The 20816-nt window shown below is 28.5% G+C and overlaps 1 protein-coding gene across 1 annotated transcript in view; it reads right to left on the reverse strand.

The window, feature by feature from the left end:
* Positions 1-6651: 6651 nt before the first annotated feature.
* The window catches only part of LOC136083716 (uncharacterized), a 29625-nt gene continuing 15460 nt past the window's right edge, over positions 6652-20816 (reverse strand). The window contains exon 4 of the mRNA XM_065803348.1: positions 6652-7275. Within this exon, the coding sequence (XP_065659420.1) occupies positions 7074-7275 (202 nt within the window). The 3' untranslated portion in view covers positions 6652-7073. The remainder of the gene's footprint in view (positions 7276-20816) is intronic.

Consider the following 20816-nt stretch of genomic DNA (forward strand, 5'->3'; position numbering starts at 1 on the left):
TTTGTACAGCTTTTATTTAGGGAAGATGCTGAAACAAATTATTGAACAGATTTCTCCACCCACAAGCCATTTGAATTTTCTCTTAGCTTATATTGTGATGACATAGAACTAGCTAACCCTATTGGTAAACACCGAAAACTTCACAAGCTGACCATTTTCTATGTTCAATTTCATTCGTTGTCATCATATATACGCTCAATGTTAATATCAGTTTTTCCACTTGCTGTTGTGCCTGTAAAAATTATTTAAGTTTAATAAAAAAGGGGCTTATTTTCAGTACTTAGAAGATTTTATTACTTTCTGTAATTTCTTGAATAATGGTGTTACTTTTAATTCAACGATTGGTTGTGTAAAACTATTTTTAAAATTTGTTATATATTTTGGAGATACATTAGCTTCAAATCACATTTGTGAATTTAAAACCAGCTTTGCACCAAATGTATTTAGATGTTGTCATTCTTGTCTCACCACAAATAAAAAAATGTTAATAATTTATAGTGAAGATATGTGTCGTTTACGTACTCATGCAAACCACCATCAACATATTACAGATCTCAAAAGTGTGAAAAGTAAAAAACAAAACCTTATTGGTCAAGGTTTAATGGTATAAATTATGAGAGTGGACTTTTATCAATTACCACTTTAAATATTATTGAAAATACACCACATCCCATGCATATTTTGCTGGAATGACTAGTGTCCCATGAACTATGTCTTCTGCTGCGATTACATGTTGCTGTAAAAAAACATTTAATCACTAGCTGCTCTTAATAGTTTTATTGTTCAGTTTCCTTATTCATACTCTGAAGCCAGAGACAAGCCTAATATTTTCCCAAATACATTTGATATTTCAGGGTCACAAACATGTATTATTCCACTTTTTATTGGACAATACAGTGATTGCCATGATCTTCATTACATTAATTTTCTTGATCTTTTGGAAATTCTTCAACCTAAATTGTCACCAATAACTACACAGAACTGTTTTGGATTTAATATCTCTTATTGAAAGACACAACAAATCTTTTGCTTTGTTGTGGCCAAATAATCTGATACCAAAGCATCACTTTTTACTGCATTTTGTTGGACAAATGCGTCGGTTTAGAATATGATTTCAAACTTCCTTGATGATAATGGCCAACTTATGGTTTATCCTTTTATGGCAAAAAAAACATCAATTTAAAAAAAGAATTGTGATTGGATCACTTGTCTACCAAATTGGTGATTTTATTTCAACAATTAATGATTCTCATCAGCTGTATAAGATTACCGATCTTCAACCTAATGGCAAGTATGTATGTAAAAGTATGTATCATGAAAATTAAGAGCTATATACCTCATAAGCTTGCTTTTCATGTCAGAAGTAGTAATATGTCCCAATCAATTACTTTAGAAACTCTCCGAATACCGTGGCCATTGACAAAATTTAATTTAGATTTACTTATTAAATTAGTTGTGCCTAGACCAAAACATTGTCTCCTACTTTCTTAGCTACAATAATTATTTCATATAAAAATAATTATTTGAGGTATAAGAATAGGAATAGGTACAGAATCATTATTTCTAGAGGGGGAGATATATGTGTTTTAAGAAAGATAGGTTGAAAGTTGATTTTATCAGTTTAATCTTAATTTCTTTATACTTTTTAAAATGATAAAAAGTATAACAATAACTTAATAACTATGTGAAAGTTTTAAAGTATTTGGAACTTTCCAAGTTGTTTTTCTCATTTTGTAGAAGAATATATTTTGTATATTATTTTTTGAAGAATAACCTGTAGCCCAGTTAATTTTTTTATTTATTGTTAAAGTTTCATCTAAATCAATAGAATATATAATGCATACATATATTATTTTTTCTGAAAAATTTGTTACCTATTTTTTAATGGATTGCACCAATTATTTAAATGGTTTGGTACCTTGCCGCAAACATACCTTAAAAGATATTGGTAGTGAATCGGCATATCATCTCCAAAGGTGTCTCCCTGAGGGAACCTTTGGAGATGATATGCCGATTCACGAATTAGAAGGAAGTTTTATCGCCATGTTACTGTCCTTTTGAAACAGTCTTATCCAAACCGTACTTTTGGAGAAAAGGGTGCAGTAAGTTTGAATTATTATTTAATGTTTTATTTTAAAATGTCTCACACAAAAATAGATCAATAAAACCAATGGCTCACTATAAATTCTTTAAAATGTTTAGTGAAGCAGAACATAAGTTACTGTCATTATCCTAAAAAGGGTAAACTTAAATCCAACATCTTGATCTGGGTCAAGATGTTGATCTAGATTTAAAAAATCTTGAAGTAAAATTCTTTATTCATTTCACATTCATGTGTTATACAAGATATATTTTTAGTTTTACATTTTGTTTTTCAGGGTAGTGTTGTAAAACGTGTTTCGAATATTATTCGTAAGCGAGGTGAGCGAAAAATAAAAGGTTTGATGAAATAAAAAAATGATGTGCCAATTCACTACCAATATCTTTTAAGGTATGCTTGCGGCAAGGCACCAAACCATTTAAATAATTGGTGCAATCCATCGAAAAAATAAGTAACTAGTTATTCAGAAAAAAATATAGAGAGTCTAAGAATGCAAACAGAATCCTTAACATTGCTAGAATGAAGCCTCATTAGATGATGATATACAAGTATTACTCATAAACTTTTTAAACTAAATATCATTTTTCATCAATATTTTTTATAATAATAAAAATGCATTTTTATATTTTTAATAATTACAGTAATAATTTAGTTATAAGAGTTATTGCAATTTTTTGTTAGTGTGCTTTGGTACAAAGAGTTCCAGATATTGAACACATCCGTTGTTTTGTGAGGAATATGCGCTGTTCTCTGCCATATTTGAACACAAATATCACCTATTCTATCTCGATATCGTAAGAAAACAATACATACACTATGTATTGTTTTCTATACGATATCGTAAGAAAACAATACATACACTGGGCGAGTTTGAAAGAATGAACATTATAACAAAAGAAACAGCATTAGATAAGCCCATGCAAGTCGTTAAGTAATTGTATCCTGGCATGCCTATTGCATCTGTCCTAATTAAATTTCACAACAACACTACTAGAAGAGGGATGCTGTGCCCAGTTGTTATTGCTGGTGTAAGTTTAACGAAAAGTTGTTTAATTTTTTTTTAATTATAATTTTTTTAATACAAGTTAAGATAGATAAAAAGATTGAGAAAATGATTTTCTTTTTAACAAAGTATTTAGGCTGAAGATATTATTTTTTCTATTGGGCCTCAACTCATCTTAGGCGAAAAAGTAAGACTTATCGACAAAGGAAATATTATTGCAATCAGAAAACGCCATAATGATTCTTTACACGTCCTGCAACTTCTGCAATATTATATAATGGACCTATCGTACTCAAGGTTGTTTGGAGGAATTTTAGGGTTACTGCAGCATATGTCTTGCAACTACTATTTGATTGCACAAATAAATTTAGGCTCAAAAAATGCAAAATCTTGTGTTGTCGTGTTATACTGACATTTTATATTGACTTCTGAAACATGAAAAATTTATTTGCTTATATATAAGCAAATATATTTGTCAAACATATTTGATGACTTTTCTTAAAACAAATAAAATATAATTTTTATCGTTTCTTAGTTCTTCTTATTTATTATGTTTAATTATGGCGTGAATTATAATTTTTTTTGTAACAGGACATCTAAATCACTATCATGTCGCATGTCACCAAGACCGATTTTTCACGCCATGTTTAATTTATCTAAATGTGACGTGAAAAATAGGGCTTGGTGACACGCGACACGATAGTGTTTTAGATGTCCCGTGACAAATAAAAAGTTAAATGTCACGCCATACTTAATTTTAGAAAGTCGCGTTACAACTATAATTTTAAATGTCACGCCAAACGCAATATCTGAAAGTCGCGTGACAACTTTAATTCTTTATGTCGCGTGATAAAATTTAATTCTTTATGTCGCGTGAAAAATCGGGCTTCGTGACATGGGAGTTTTATTAGACAATTTGGCATGACATTTTTTACAGTGTATTATTGACATTGTAGAAAGCATCTTGTACACTAATGTGGGATTTGGCGATAGCAGTCCGACACACTTCTGACAGAATCTGGCATCCAAAACAACTAAATGCTAAATCAAATTTAGATTTGAATAGATCAAGAACCAAGGTATAACTACCTTAGAAGAAAGTAACAATAAACATCTGAAAGAAGTTATAAAGAATGAATTAGAGTACTTTCAACAAGAAAATATTTGTAGGAAATATATTCAAATAGCTTTTGACTATTTAATGACCATTCGTCCAACAAATATTAATCCTGACTGTAATGTCAGGAGCTGAGAACTAATTTGTACTAAAATTAGATCTCGGTTAGGAGACAAGACATTGGATAATTTAAGCTTTTTACAAAGTTACTTTTTGAAAAATGCTATTTATAAAAATTGTATTACATCGTTAAACTTGTATTAATCTATAGACATTAATATATTTTTACATTTATTTACAAGTATTTAAATTATTCAAGACCCCTATAGTCATATCTCAAAAGACCCTGTCGGCTAAAATTTTAAAAGTACAAAGACATTTCTAATTGAAGAAGAAAAAAAAACAAAAAACTGTCAAACTGTGGGAAGGTAAGCTGGGCTATTTGTTGGATATAACAAAATGTAGGTGCAACCTTATGTGTTATATGCAACCGTAGGTTTTACCTTATACAGATAAAATTCTCTAGGTTAAAAATTATTCTGCAGGAGTTCACATTTTATGCATTTTTTCTATAGATATTAAGATGCCACAACTTGATTTGTTATGGCTGAGATCTCAAAGATATAAAATTGGTAAAAAGTCAGGCTACTAAATATATCAAAAACAAGATAGTAAAAGAAAGACAGGTTAATACTGGGAAAAAAAGGAAGAGAAAAGAAGCAGATATTGCATCTTTTAAAAAAAATTTGGTTAAAAACCTCAGGTAATTGTGGCAATCTTTTCTTTAGCGGGTGGCTCACAACTGGTCAGGCAATTCTTTGGCTTTTTATAAGTTTGCATTTCAAGCAAGCCATTTACAGGTTTTAACTTTCATATAACACTCTTTTAGTGTTCAAAAGTTATGATCATGAAAAATTTTCAACCCTCTTATTTTAGAAAGAGTTTAAGTTTACATAATCATAACTTTTGCACAGCAAAGGAATATAAATAACATTTAAATTTGTTGATGATTTTATATTAAGTATAAGATAGTAACACTTTTTGTCAGCTCGTTACCCTCACGCATGAGGGCAAATGAGCTAACACGCACCAGCAAATTTTTTTGGTACTTTTGTTTTCAGAATTTAATTGGCACGATTTTTTGCAAAACATCCTTATTTGACAAAAGCATGAACATACTTACGGTTGCAGTTGCAAATGGCTAAAGATGTCATGTATGACGTAAAATAATTGTGTGGGTGCCAATTGACAATTCTCATTCAAAACTTTAATTTTTATTAAATTTGCTTGGTTTTTAGTACTGTAAAAAGTATTTTTTTTTAATTGTTAGTAACGCATAAATAATAAAAAAAAAATTTTTCTGGTAAAATGTTTTAACAATCATGTGTAATAAAATTTATTATTTATCTTTTAACTTTTTTTAAAATTTTATCCAATGTTTTAATTTTCACATTATTTACTTAAATATTGCAGTTTTCTAATTAAATTTCACCCCAAAAAAAAAGTTTTATTTGAATGTTCCTTAGAAATACCTACTTTTTTAAAATATTTTAAACGTATGATATACCCTAATGGAATACCTCGTGTTCAAATAAGTACAGACAACTACAAAGAATAACTTTCTTTGTTGAAAACTTTGTACACTTATATGCCCATTGGGCAAAAGACTTGTTTAAATCGTCGAAAACATGTATTAAAACGCATTAATATATATTTTTGACGTTTAACATACATCTTGTGCCCATTTATATACATTCATCAGATCAAGAGGTATGCTGCAATTTGTTTGCTAGTTTTTAAAATATATTGGATGTTTACCCATTAGCTTTTAGTATCGTCCTCAATCGTTTGCCAGATGCTGATAGCAATGTTGAAACTGTTAAAAACAATATAAGTCTAGCAGTAGTTAATGTACTTAAGCGATTGCGTCATGTTGATGTCGAGAATAAAGTCAAGCAAAAACGAAAAAAAAAATTATTTTTTATCACGGAAAAAGTATTTCTTTAGAGGATTTTTAGGCAAAATTAAAAGATCTTGCATCATGATGGAGCTCCAACTCCACTCATATCCTCATTAAAGTAAATCATATAAAAGGTCATGTCAATAAAAATCTCCCATGCAAATAGAATTTTTAAATTAATTATAAGGAATTACATCCTTAAAAATTTTTCACTACAAATAACAATAATATGTATTTGGTCATGTAAAATTAAGGAACAACTTTATTCAAGATACTTATTGTCTTTAAACATTTTGGGTAAGACACCAAATATGTATATCCTTTGTTTCCAGGCTCCAAAAATTGTAGTTTTTTTTAAAGTTTACTCATTTGACAAACAGTTAAACATTTGAAAAAGTTAGTACGTTTTATATTTTTTAAACTAAAAAAAAAAAAAAAAATGAGGAAATTTATAAAAAGGAAATACAAGATTTGTTTTTTATGCTTTTACACATTTATTACATCTATACTTTTTTATATAAAAGATAAAATAGATTATAAGGATTTCAAATCACGAAGTTTGTCTTATATAACAGAGATAACAATGTTATATAACAAAAAGTTATAAAATGTCTTATATAACAGATAGTTATAAAATCAATATAGTTTTTATAAAAACCAGCTCATTTGTAAGATCAAAATAAAAAAAGACTAAACCACAACTCTTAAAATTGTCTGTATGCATACGAACGGACAAATATCAAATTACATCATAGTTAATAAAACGCTTCAGTGGATCAAATTTAAATAGCTTCTGCTGTTCATGAATTCTTATATATATTCTTATATTAATACTTCATGAATTATGTTAGACTTCTTATTGCTTCTATTAAATGTTTTCAATATTTTTTTTTTAAATAAAATCAGAGAAAACTGAATTTCTGAGAATTTCACACGAACAAGAATGTCCGAGAGATATAATTACCTCTCTAGTTGAATTGAACATTACTGTTCTTGATACCATATTAGTAGCGCATCCTCCTTCGCCTGTGAAACATGCTTCGTAATAGTCAACATCTTGGCAAGTGACGTGATAGTGCTGTCTTGGGGAGTAACTAAATAATAAAACATGGAATGGGGATAGTTTAATTTGGTCATTTTTTTTAATAATTTTTTAAGAGGTATTTATTTTCGTGCCTACATTTAGAAATTAATTCAGATTTTTTATTTAATAAATTTTCTTGATTTTTTATTTAATAAATTTTCTTGATTAATTATTTATTAAATAAAATTATTAAATAAAATATTTATTAAATAAAATATTATTTATTAAATAAAAAATCTGAATTAATTTCTAAATGTAGGCACGAAAATAAATACCTCTTAAAAAATTATAAAAACAAATGACCAAATAAAACTATCCCCATTCCAAAGAAAATTATTTCATAATTACTTTCTGTAACTTCCCGTTAACAAAAAAATAAAGTAATTTAAAATTTTTTATAATAATTTATAACTTCTTGTAAAATATTTTTTTCTATAAATTGAATTTTTTGAGATTTAGTAACTCTTCCTGATGATCCAGCAATGGTGAAACTTCAAGTCGAAGATAAAAGTTAGATAAGTGTTTTTTACTAATTAATTATTGCTCTGTTCTTTAAGAACATTGAGCACTCTATTTGTAAAATACACTAACATAGTTTACATATATATATATATATATATATATATATATATATATATATATATATATATTGACATAAGTACTACTATGTATTTTGACATAAGTACTACTATGTATTCCTAGTGGGCCCTAGACGTATTTATAACGTCTAAAACTTATATTAAAACGCATTAATACATATTCATTCGTTTAAAATACGTTTTGTACCCACTGGGTTACATATAGTAGTACTTATGTCAAAATTGATTTTTCCATGGCGGGGTGAACTTTTTTTCAAAAAGTATGCAAATAATAGTTCATTTTGTGATTTTAGGTAAAAGTTCATCAAGCAGTACAGGAGCATGGGGTTGAAAAAAAGTCATAACCCTAATATATATATTAGTATAGTATACAATAAATAATAAATTTAATAATAATGATATTATTATATTCATAGATCAATATATTTATTCCTTAAAATTTATTCTATCAAAATTATTTATTGTGTCAATAAGAACGTTACAAAAAAAAAAAAAAAACACAGGTCATTGCAAATAGTGATTCACTAATAAAACGCAATGATCTAAATAAGAGAAAAAAAAGACCAAAAAAATAACATTAGAAATAAATTAACCACATAATAAAGTATAATTTCAAAATATTTCATATAGCAACACTCATAAAACAGGCTTTTAAAAGAGGTAAGATATAGGTAAAGTATTTAATATAATGTGTTCACACAGTGCCGGTTTTAGCACTACCAGCGCCCTGGGTGAGATTTCTACGGCGCCCCTAGCTCAATTTAACCCCATTCAAAAAAAAGGCTAAGGGTAAAATAACCAATTAGTTTCGCCCCTTTATATTCGGCGCCCTGGGCCATCGCCCAACCAGGCCCTACCCTAACGCCGCCACTGTGTTCACATATATACATGCACAAATAAAAAATTATAAGATGTACATATACACAAAAAAGTTTTAGAGGTAAAAAATAAAGTTAAGCGTAACTCTTTAGGTAGAAATGATGAACTGACCTTAAGAAAAGATTCTTGGACCTAAGGATGAAATTTGATTTTAGGGTGTTCCAAGAAAGGATACACTGGTATGTAATGGAATTAATTCTATGTTTAGTTGTCTTTTAATTGAATAGTTAAGTTATTGTAAGTGACGTATCTTAGACTATGCCCACACGTTATCCTAATATTAAATTAGTTATGAAATACGTAGGAAGGAGACCATGTTCTTGATCACAGACTAATGAACAATTTAAGAACTGAATTAAGTCATAGAAACGAAGAATTTTGGATGTAAGATGCAAGATGTCGCATGGAAAATTTCAGGCAGAAATTAATTATTTGTATTGCTCTATTTTTAAATGAAATGATTTTAGAAAGACAGACGATTTTAGATTGTCCACAAACTTTAAAATATACATAAATATTACGGTTTTTTTAAATTAAGTACTCTTTTACTTTTAATTTTTCGTTCTTTATTTAAGTATTAATTATTACAAATTGTTATATGTTTTATTTTCATATTTTTCAAAAAAAAAATTTTTCTTTTTATCTTGATTATTACTCTTAACATGAATATTGTTCTTGAAGTATTTCTTAAACTAATTGTTATTTATTTTTACATTTATAATTTTCAATAAATAGTTTGTAAAGTATAAGTACGGTTAATGTAAATACGTATCGTTTGGGGCTCGGTGATAAGACAAAATAATGTCTTCTACTTGCCCCGCCAGTGTTTTTATTTATACACTTTTAAATTGTAAAAGTTATTAAACGGCGAAATAAATAAACAAAACAAAAAAAAAACTTGACAAGCATATCGTAAATGCGAACCGTAAATTGAGTGATATATAGAGTAACGTTTCAAAGTTAACATAATGTCAAACTTTAGCTAACATGCCGTTGGAATGGCTTAATTTAAGAGTAAGGTCAGTTATGTATGTTTTGAATGAAAATTCAGTGCCGAAGCAAGCCAAAACGACGCCTGGTGCGAGACTGGTAGCGCCCCTTCCAAAAAAAAAAAGGTCAAACTAATTTTCATTTTTATTATACTTCAATGATAACAATGCTTCAAAGTTTTTTAAATGTCATTTTTGGTTTACTCTTCTGGCCTTCAGTGATGGATTTCTAGCATCATTATAATTAGCTGAGTTTTTCAGTGTTGATTCAATTGAGGTGAAAAATTTGATAATCTGTCTTGACCCATTGAAGACCTTAAGTAGTTTTTTATTATCTTCAACTTACAAGAACTTCTTTTACAAGATGCAACTGTCACTGGTAGTGTCAAAAATATCCTCAGACAGATTTCCATGTTTGGGTAAGCAGCTTTTAAAGAATATTTATAAATAAGCTGTTAAAGATAAAGTGGATTGGCACTTTTTAGATTATCCATTAAAGATAAATAAAGATAAAAAAATAAAAAATAAAAATAAAAATGTTGTTTAAAGTTAATTACATTTTATATAACAATTTGATGTTTTTTCGATATATACTTAATATTATTATATTATTTTCATAAAGTATAATAAAAAAATACCCAACCTTTTCTAAACACATACTTAAAGGGAAGTTTACTAAAATATATAAATAAAAAAAATGGGCCGACGTCATGGGGGAAGTAGGGGGAGAGGGTTAGAGGGGCACGTGCACTTTTTTTCTAAAGGACCTTTTTTGATAAGAAAATTCTACGTATAGAAGACTTTTTTTAAAAATTGACAATTGTGCCCCTTCCCCCCCCCCCCCATCTTACTTCGAAACCCGTGTCGTTGGCCCTGAAAAATATCTGAATCTAATTAACTAACATTAACATAACAAAAATGCTAAAATTATTTAGCTGGATGCAATGCAATAAATTCTGGATAAACGATAAAATTGAAAGTTAATTGATGCGATGTCACATAGATTCGTTCATACATTTATTTATTCATACTTTGTATTTACTTTCTGCAATCTGTTTTTAAAATCACCTCCCCCATTTCTATTTTGATGCAGATGCTGAAAATGTTCATTGCGACGCCGAAGCAAAAATTATATGTATACAATAAAAATTTATATATAAGTAATGAAATAAGATAATGATTTGCAATTAGTGATTAGGGGAAAGGGGGGTAAATAGTACCGCTGTGCAATTCGTACCAGTGTCATTGTTTTTTTTTCTGATTCGTTGAAATTGGCAAAAACACGATAAAATCAAGCCAGCAGATGAAATATGTATAATGACCAAAAAATGGCGGAATCGAACGTTAAAGAAAGAAGGTACGTCTGTTTCCCTTTTTTTACACTATTTGATGTAATAATTACACTGTCCTACTAGTCGTACCTTGCAGGCGTGGATATACGTAACTTATTTATATTTTTTTATGGTGTTAGCCCATCCATTCTTCTTTATTAATAAATACGTTTTTTTCCGATTCACTTTGCCCATTAAAACACTGAAGTAGAAAACTATGTTTAGTCTTAGTCGGGTAAATCGTACCTGTGATGGTGGGGCAAATTGTACCTGTGGTAATAATTACCCCAACCTCTAAAGATAACAAAGGGCAGCGTTGGTACTGCTTCATTTGTGATGAGGACATTGAGGAGGATATGATCCAGTGTTTAATTTGTGGAGCATGGGTACATGTTGCATGCTCATCATCTGAGTCTCAAAATGGGTCACATGATAGTTATATATGTGAATTATGTCAATAAACATATTTTACAAGTGTAGAATGAACCAGTTATTGTTTTATTTATTACTTATTATTAGTGCTGAACTTTTTTTTTCTTCATACCCTTTGGTACTTATTAGCCTCACTAGTGGTACTATTTGAACCTTCTTGTGGGTAATTAGTACCACCTTGTTTATTTTTAGTTTTTATTAGTGTGCTCTTTATTTTAATATTTACATCTTGAAATCATGATTGTTTGTTTTAGTTTCAACAATGCTTGTTTCTATCTAAAAATAAAGGTTTTCCTACATTAAGTTTTATTTTTTATAATTTTTCTCCTTAGGGGTAGTATTTAGCCCCCTTTCCCCTACATATTAATAATTTTATCATACATCAAAGTTAAAACTAATGTATACTATACATATAATATATATTATATATGTATAGATATAAATTTAGTTTCCAAATTATGCAAAAATTTCCACCCTGTGCGACTGCACTTCTCGCATACCCATCCATTCCTACAGCTCTGTGAAAGTTAATTTAAAATTGCTCTGTTCTTTTAAGAACATTGAGCACTCTATATTGTAGAATACATTTTAATGCTGTTTACATATATATATATATATATATATATATATATATATATATATATATATATATATATATATATATATATATATATATATATATATATATATATATATATATATATATATATAAATAAAAAAATTTTACTTTTGTTGGTACTCAGAGTTTCATGCCTGGCGGCAATCATCAGCTTTATATTTATTTAAGTCTCCTTCCACACATCCAATTATTATTCAAAATTATAATTTTGAGCACACACTAACCAAATCTTCTTGTGCTGGAACCTTGTTATATTTATCAAAAAAACTGATTTATAAAAGAAGATATTATTTGATCATATTATACATACCAAACTATTTAGAATATACTTTAGTTGAAATAATTTTTCCCCAAAAATCAATGTTAGTGTTGGATACATATACAGAAACTCTAGCATGAATGTAAAAGATTTTAATAATAAAATGTCTGTCCTTCTCCAAAAATTATCTACTGAAAATAAATCTGATTTTTTACTTGGCGATTGACATGGATCTAATACACTTAAACTCTGACTTTGCAACTTTTGAGTTTTTAAACTTACTTACTTCTTATAATATTCGCCCATTTATTCCGCTAAAAAATTAGTATTAAGAGCTACAAGCGTCAAATCAAGCCATGAATTAGTAATGGAACAATGAAATCAATTCAAATTCGTAATCTTATTCAAGGAAAAATATTAAGAATAAAAGATCCAACAAATATAATTTGAACGCTATCTTTATAAGAATAAAAGATCCAACAAATATCTTTAAACGCTATAAATATACCATAATTAATCTAATAAAACTGAGTAAAAATATACATTTCAAAAAATTATTTTCATAAAATGTAAAAAATCTTCGTGAAACCTGGTAAAGCATAAAAAGTCTAATAAATGTTAAAAATGTCAATAATGTACCGCCAAGTTGCAATTACAATTTATCGAAACATACTTAACTGAACCAGCTCTAATCTGCGAAGAATTCAAAACTTTCTAAGCTTTCTAAGCAATTTAATATCTCCTTCTTAAATGGAATTTTTCCTGATAATTTGAAATTATCTTGTGTCTTTCCAGTATATAAAAATGGCTCAAAACTCTCATGTACTAACAATAGATCAATTTCAATTCTAGCAAGCTCCTTAAAAAACTAATATATTCTAAAATACAATCATTTTTAAGCTCCTTTAACTGTTTAAATAAATTTCAGTTTGGATTTCGATCAAAACTCTCTACATGCTACGCTTTAATAAGTATAACCGAAATAAAATATAGCAAAAATAATTGCTAAAAAATATAATCTTTTTTGTACTAAAAAGTAGAAAATAAACTTTTTAATTTAAATTTAATAGTTCAGTAAACTAAAGATTCACAGGTATGTTTCTATATATACCTTGTGCAGACCTGTCAATCTTTAGTTTACTGAACTATTAAATTTAAATTAAAAATTTTATTTCTTACTTTTTAGTACAAAAAAGATTATATTTTTTCGTAAATGTTTTTGCTATATTTTAATTTCTACTTTTTAGTCACGGTATTTAGCAATGCGTTTGTCAAGACATTTGTAGTTAAATCGAGCTTTTTATCCTTATTAAATAAACGGAGTATTTCCTGATTAAAGGAGCGGAATTTTTGTTTTTAAAAGGATAAAAATATTTTATATAAAAATAACATATAGTACAAATATTTCATTTGCATTACGACCCTCGTCCTCCCACACATGTAGTATATCTTTAAACTCGTCCTCCCACACATGTAGTATATCTTTAAACTCGTCCTCCCACACATGTAGTATATCTTTAAACTAATATTAGATAAAATAGTAATAGTAACAGTAATATATTTAAATAAGTTATCGTAGATAAAATGACAAATAATTAAAAAACAAACAAACAAAACTAACAAATTATACAAAAATTTATGGTTAGTGAAATATAAACTTTAAGTAAAAAAAAGCAATTGTTATTTCATAGCAAGTAAGTTGATATCAAAATTGGGAAAAAGGGAAAAAAGGTTGCTTTCATTTAATTAACGTTTACATCTATGACGAGTAGTATCTAAAAAGTCAATGTTTGTTGCTGCTAAAGCACGAATTAATTAATAAACGTGCAACTCATCTTGAGTAAAAGATGTACTGTTTGCAGCTGGAGAAAAAAAATACTTGTCAATTCTATTCTTAAATGCATTAACTGACGCAACCTTTTTGCACGCTGACGGCAAGTTATTTCAATCATTGACAATACGATTTGTAAATATATAGTGACGAGCATTATTATATGTGAATTCACGCATTAGGACGTTGGAAGATGATCTGCGAATTGGTGGATTATGCCAACTGATACTTTCAAAACCGTTTTCTAGCTTAAACTGTTGGATTAAGTTGCCACGTCTCCTGCGAGTTTCCAAAGTAATAAAATTGAGCCACCGACACCTTTCAGCGTAAGGTAATCTTATTAAATCATGAGGTACGTTGCTTGGTGCTGAACTTTTTTGATTTCTTTGATGTCACCTTTTAAGTAAGGACACCATACCGGAATAGCGAATTCCAGGTGCGGCCTAACATACGTAGTGTATAATTTACTTCAAAGCTTCGTATCTCTTGATCTAAATGTTTTTTTTAATAGGCCAAGTATCATATTCGCTTTATGTGTTGCAACTTGTATGTGTTGATTCCATTTTAGATCATTAGATATAAAGATACCCAGGTCTCTCTCAATATCCGTTGACTCAAGAGTAAGTGATATATTTCCATCATTCATTACATATTCATGATTATTATTTTCATAACCAAGGTGCATAACTTTACATTTTGGAACATTTAACTCCATTAGTCATTCCTTTGACCATTCTGTGACAATGTTTAAATCATTTTGGAGGATCAGGCGATCAGCATCAAATAATTTTAATATTATTTAAAAAAAAAACTTATTGTTATTTGCTATTATTTGTATTATTTGTTATTATTGAAAAAAAAACTTACAACATAATTATTATGTTGTAAGTTTTTTTTGTATCTTAATAAAAAAAAAAAAGATTTAAAAAAGATACAAACCCACAAGCAATATTAACTAATTTAAAAGTATAAAAAATATTTTTCTCAACAACGTAAAATTATATAAAAAATTACAAACCCGCAAGCCTATTTAAAATGAGCCTATTTAATATTACTGTTTTCAATACAAAGATTTTGTTTAAAATTTGTGATTTTTTTACAAATAAACCCGCAACCAATTTAGTAGCTAATCTCTCTGAAAATTGTTAGTTTTTGTTGACCAAGAAGATCAAAGTAAGTTGAGGAAAATTTTTATCAAGTGAGGGAAAAGAATAAAAAAAATATAGCAATAACATTTGCTCAAAAATATAATCTTTTTTGATAATTCAGTAAACTAAAGATTCTCAGGTATGTTTCTATATATACCTTGTGCAGACCTCTCAATCTTTAGTTTACTGAACTATTAAATTTAAATTAAAAAGTTTATTTTCTACTTTTTACTACAAAAAAGATTATATTATTGAGCGAATGTTTTTGTTATATTCTATTTTCTACTTTTTAGTCTTTACAAAGAGTTACGATATGTTATTATTAAACAAAATTTAAAAAAAAAAAAAAAAAAAAAGTATTTTCAAAAGATTTAAAAAAAATACAATCCCACAAGCAATTTTGGCCAATTTTAAAAATTAAAAGATGTATAAAATGGAAAAAAGTCTATTATTAAAAAAAAGGAATAACAAACCAACAAGCAAAATTAGACAACTTTTAAAATGAAAAGATTTGTTATTAAATAGCGATCACTTTTAAAAACAAAAATAAGTCAAAATCCATAAAAAACGGCAAAGCTTCGACTACAATAAAAAGGTCGTTGTGCAAAAGCACCAAAAATAACCGTCGACTACGACTACGACTTAACTCCTAAAGCAATTTACAACACTTCCCTAAATAACAAAAATAAAATTACAACCGATAAATTTTAAAGATAGAAGCATATTTTCAACAGTATGAATAATACCTCAACAAAAGAACGGGCTCATTTGTTTATATCCATACACAAAAACGAAAGCAACAACAAAGCCGATGAAATAAAGTATAAGCTAGTACATTTTGCACTACCCACCAATACACTTTTAAAAAAAATAGGCTGTAAAGAAGACGATATCTGCCAAGAATGTATAAAGAAATCAGAAAACATACAACACATATTTACATGTGAAAAAGTTCAACCTATAATAAAATACACTTTAGCCCTCATTCACAAAATATACCCATACCTAATACCTCTTAAAAACACTTTCAAATCACGTCTTTTCTTTTCATCAATTTTTGTAAATAAATTTTATATTGGAAAACCATTAACTAACGAACTATTATATATAATATATTGCAATAGAATGAGGTCGTTCCACGACAAGAAAATTTACCCCAGAAGGACGCTCATGCTGGAATTCCAAGGCAAAATTAAAAGAATTTTTTCAAAAGAATTCCAAAGAAGAATACCACTAAAAGACAATGATTAATTTTTTTTCGAATAATTTTTTAAGATTTCACCAATTTATACGCCCTTTTATTTATTGGAAAACTCTTTCAAAAAAGTTTCGCTTTAGTGTCACTCTTTTAAGATTGATATGGTTAGAAATAGTTCAAAATTTAATTGAAAGTCATATATTTAAGACGTTTGGTAACTATTAACAACATTTTTGACAACAAATTTTAATTTTAGATTTTCATTACTGAGTTTAATTATGAGTTTAGTTTAAAATCTAAAAGATTCAAAGATTCCACTAGATTTCATGGTAGTTTTAATATTTTCCCATTAATAGGTATATATGAAAGCAGCAAAAATAAAAATCATTTGTCCCAAATAAAATAAGACCTTTTAAATACTTCGTTTTTTTTTTTAATTTTTTTTTTCGTTTTTAATTAAAACTTGCGTCTAAAGTAGCGAACCATAGTTCATAGCTTATATTCATCACACAAATAATACATTTAGTTTCTATTAGTAAATTATTAAAAAAAACTCATGCTCAAGCAGATGGTGCTAATTATCAAACCTTAAAAATCAAAATATGCAACATTTGATGGCATAGTGCATGTTTTAACATTAAAACTTGCGTACAAAATAACTAACAATAGTTTTGCTAATAGTACTGCTTACATTGCTTACATTCAACATAAAAAGAATACATTTAGTTCCTATAGTTCAAGAGTTAGGAATTAATCATGATAATTTACTCAAAGCTCTTCTACGTGATTTTTTAGACTGGAGGGTCTATACTTTGAAAGTATTGACAAACCTGAAATAATAAATCTAAAGAAAACTCTAATAATATTTTAATGTAAATTCTGATCAAAGTTGCGGAAACATTAAAAAACCTTCCCTAGACTTTTAAAGCTCAAGCGAACTTGGTTGAAAAAAGATGACAAAAAAAACTTTGCAGCAGGTCCAGGTTAACAGTGGAAGAACTGGGAAGATTTAAGTGATAGTAGCAGAAGATCTAAGGTAATAATTAATCAATTAAATTCAACCCAGTTTAAAAAATTTTTTACAAGCTTAAATATTAAATATTATCTTATTTAAGGTTGCCATATTGAACACCCTGTTGAAGCATTAGCATTAGCTTCAATATAAAAACCCACTAGAGATCCTAACAAAAAAAACTTCGTTGTTCTTATGAAAAGTGCTACAAACTCTGAAAAAGTTAAAATCACAGAGATAAATTTTCAGATAAAAATGAAAACCGAAGATGCCTTGAGCTTAAAAATTCAGTGTGACCTTTCTGATGAACAATATCAAGTTATTAGAAATTCATCGATAATACATAATGGAGGTTTTTATCATTTATTTCATAAAATTAAGAATGAGAGACACAAATATTATCCTGAGGATGACAGAAACATCTGCTTCAAGTCCTCTACAGGTTATGCTTATTCATACTCTGACAAGGATATTAACTTTTACAGAATTGCAAGACTCTATGAGAATGTTTTCTAAAATTGGGGGGAGGTTTAAGGTTCACTTCACTTTAAAGATGGTTTTGATGGTCCAACCTCCGGTCAAAGTGTCTATAAACAAAAATATATTGATACAAATATTAGTGAGGCCCAAGTTAACAAGCAAAGTCTTTTCCAGACAGCTATTGTTCCACTTAAAATGACCATCATGAGCAAAAATGTATGGTTAAATAAGAAGCCCTCTAGTACACATTACTGTAAACCCCTACATCTCCAATATCAAAAAGAAACGGAAGAATCGATAAGAAATGAGTATGTACTTTTAAAAGCAGAAATGAATGGACTAGTCAAGTTTATAGTAAAGTTAGAAGAAAAGGAAGGCAAACCTGATGCGACTATCACATTTAAGTTCAAACTAGATTTAACCATGTTTGATGGTAAAGTGGTTAATGCACTCACTAACACTCTGTCCTCCCAATTATATAATATTAGCGGAGCTAAGCCAGTGAACTTAATAACCCAGCATTGATCAGGTCTAAACCAATCAATAAAAAAGCTTTATCTTTTGGCCTTTCTACTCTGCATTGCTGGCTCAGATCCTTTGAATATATTTTACATTTAGGATATAAGTTAGACATTAAAAAAAAATTTGCCAAACCCCCTGCTGAAAAAGCATTAGTAAAAAGAAGAAAAAAGAACAATCAACTGAGGTTTAGAGAGGAGCTAAGTCTTATAGTTGATATGCCTAAACAGGGCTTTGGCAACAAACTTTCGCTGACATAACGGGATTGGCAGTAGATGTAATTATTAGATTGAGGACAATCCTAATATCAGTATGCTCCTGTTATGAGTTGAACTCTAAAAGTTTTGGCCAGTATTTCTATGAAACTACAGCTCTTATACTCAAAAACTACTGCTGGTATGTGATTCCCCCCAACTGCTCATAAACTCTTGGAACATGGTGTGCAGATATCTGAGACATTAGAACTGCCAATTGGTTACTACTCTGAAGAGTCACAAGAGGCTCTAAATTAGGAAATTCGCAAAGCTAGATTAAACCATTCAGCCAAGATATCTAGAAAAAGTGTTGTGAACCAGTATCAATACTTGTTGATTAGAAGTGATCCTTTAATATCAAACATTTGTTTCAAAAAATACAAGGTTGAAAATGAAAAAACACTTGCCCCTGAAGTTTTATCTTTGTTAATGCTGTAATAATAAAAAAAAGCTTTTTTATTAATATTAGCTTTTCTTTTTTTGTTTTCTTTATTCATTTTGTATTTAATATAGTTTAATATTATTATGAAATGAAATATTTTTTGAATCCAATTTTTCTTTTTAATTAGCAAGTGTTTTGGTTTAAAGAATTTAATTTTTTTAAATTAAGCCAGTCTTTGTGTTCTTAAAAGACTCTAACACGTATACGCGTGTGTAGTACGACCCTTAGGCATAAGAAAAATTTACATTAAAAAGTATGTGGTATTCTTTTATATGGTATTTGGATCAAAGAATCCGATTATTTTAATTTAAATCATATTTTGCGCGCGTAAATGACACTTACACGCGTGAGCACGCGTTGTACGCGTCATAGGTACGTGTAAAAATTATTTTCAATAACAAATTTAAATTTTTTGACCCAAAATACGATAGTATTGATGTATCACATGTTTATATATGATAGTTATCTAATTTTAGAAGCGTTCTTATCAAGTGAACTCCAATCAAGTTTTTGTCGGCGTACATTAGTTAGGTGACCTAACTAACAGTACGTATTGCACCTTCTAACATTGTGTGCAATCCTGCCCGCCTTCTCTATGCTATCTTTCTAACTCGACTACTTCTGCCTTTCACTCTAATATATCTTTGTTCTTCCGAAACTCCCTTTACTCTCGATCCGTAGAGGGGGTTATGACGCTCCTTTTGGAGCTGAACCAGTCTTTGCGGGTCTTTGTAATGTGGCCTCTATATGGCAATTAGCCGGAGGAGGATAAACCACAATACCAGTAAAAGAAAATCATATCAAGCGAAAGATTGTCCAACGAAGGTCATTTCGTTGGTGGCTATAGGCTTACAAAAAGCTTTCGATACCGTTAATCATACCATTTTAGTTTCTAACCTTGAACATTACGGAATCCAAGGAGTTGCTTTAAATTGGTTTCAATCTAATCTCTCAAATCGGAAGCAGTTTGTTAGCTTTGATTTTCGCGGTTACTTTTTATGGAATAGAATAGTTTAAAAAAGTTTTTCTGATAATTTTATTCAATATTATTTATTATATAATAATATAATATATATAATATAATAATATAAATTTATTACTTTTCTTAAAAAGCCTAAAAAACCTTCCCTAAATATACTTAAAAAGCTAGTAACCTCTGATATCAAAAAACGTTCACAAAAGATCAATTTTCGAGTTCATAGACACTTTTTATTTTCAGATGATTATAAATTAAAAAATTAAATAAAGTGATTTTTTAAACTACTTTATTTAAATCGAACAGTTTTTTCTCTTGTTGTTCGTTTAGTTTTAGTTAGCTCCCTCAGTAAAAAAAACTATATAAGTTTGTTAAATGATCATCTATGGGTGCTCCAAAATATTTTGCGTACGCTATGTACTATACCTTTAATGATCTTTTAGCATTTTGCTAGTATAATATCCATATACATAGCAAAGCATATATGGAGAACATTTAGGAGAAGAACAGAACTTACCCAGTCGGGACAAAAAAGTTTGTAATATGTATTAGATATGTATTTAAAGTAGCTTAAGATGTTTTT

The sequence above is a fragment of the Hydra vulgaris genome, chromosome 08, assembly GCF_038396675.1.
Source record: "Hydra vulgaris chromosome 08, alternate assembly HydraT2T_AEP".
In the NCBI taxonomy this organism is placed as follows: Eukaryota; Metazoa; Cnidaria; class Hydrozoa; order Anthoathecata; family Hydridae; genus Hydra; species Hydra vulgaris.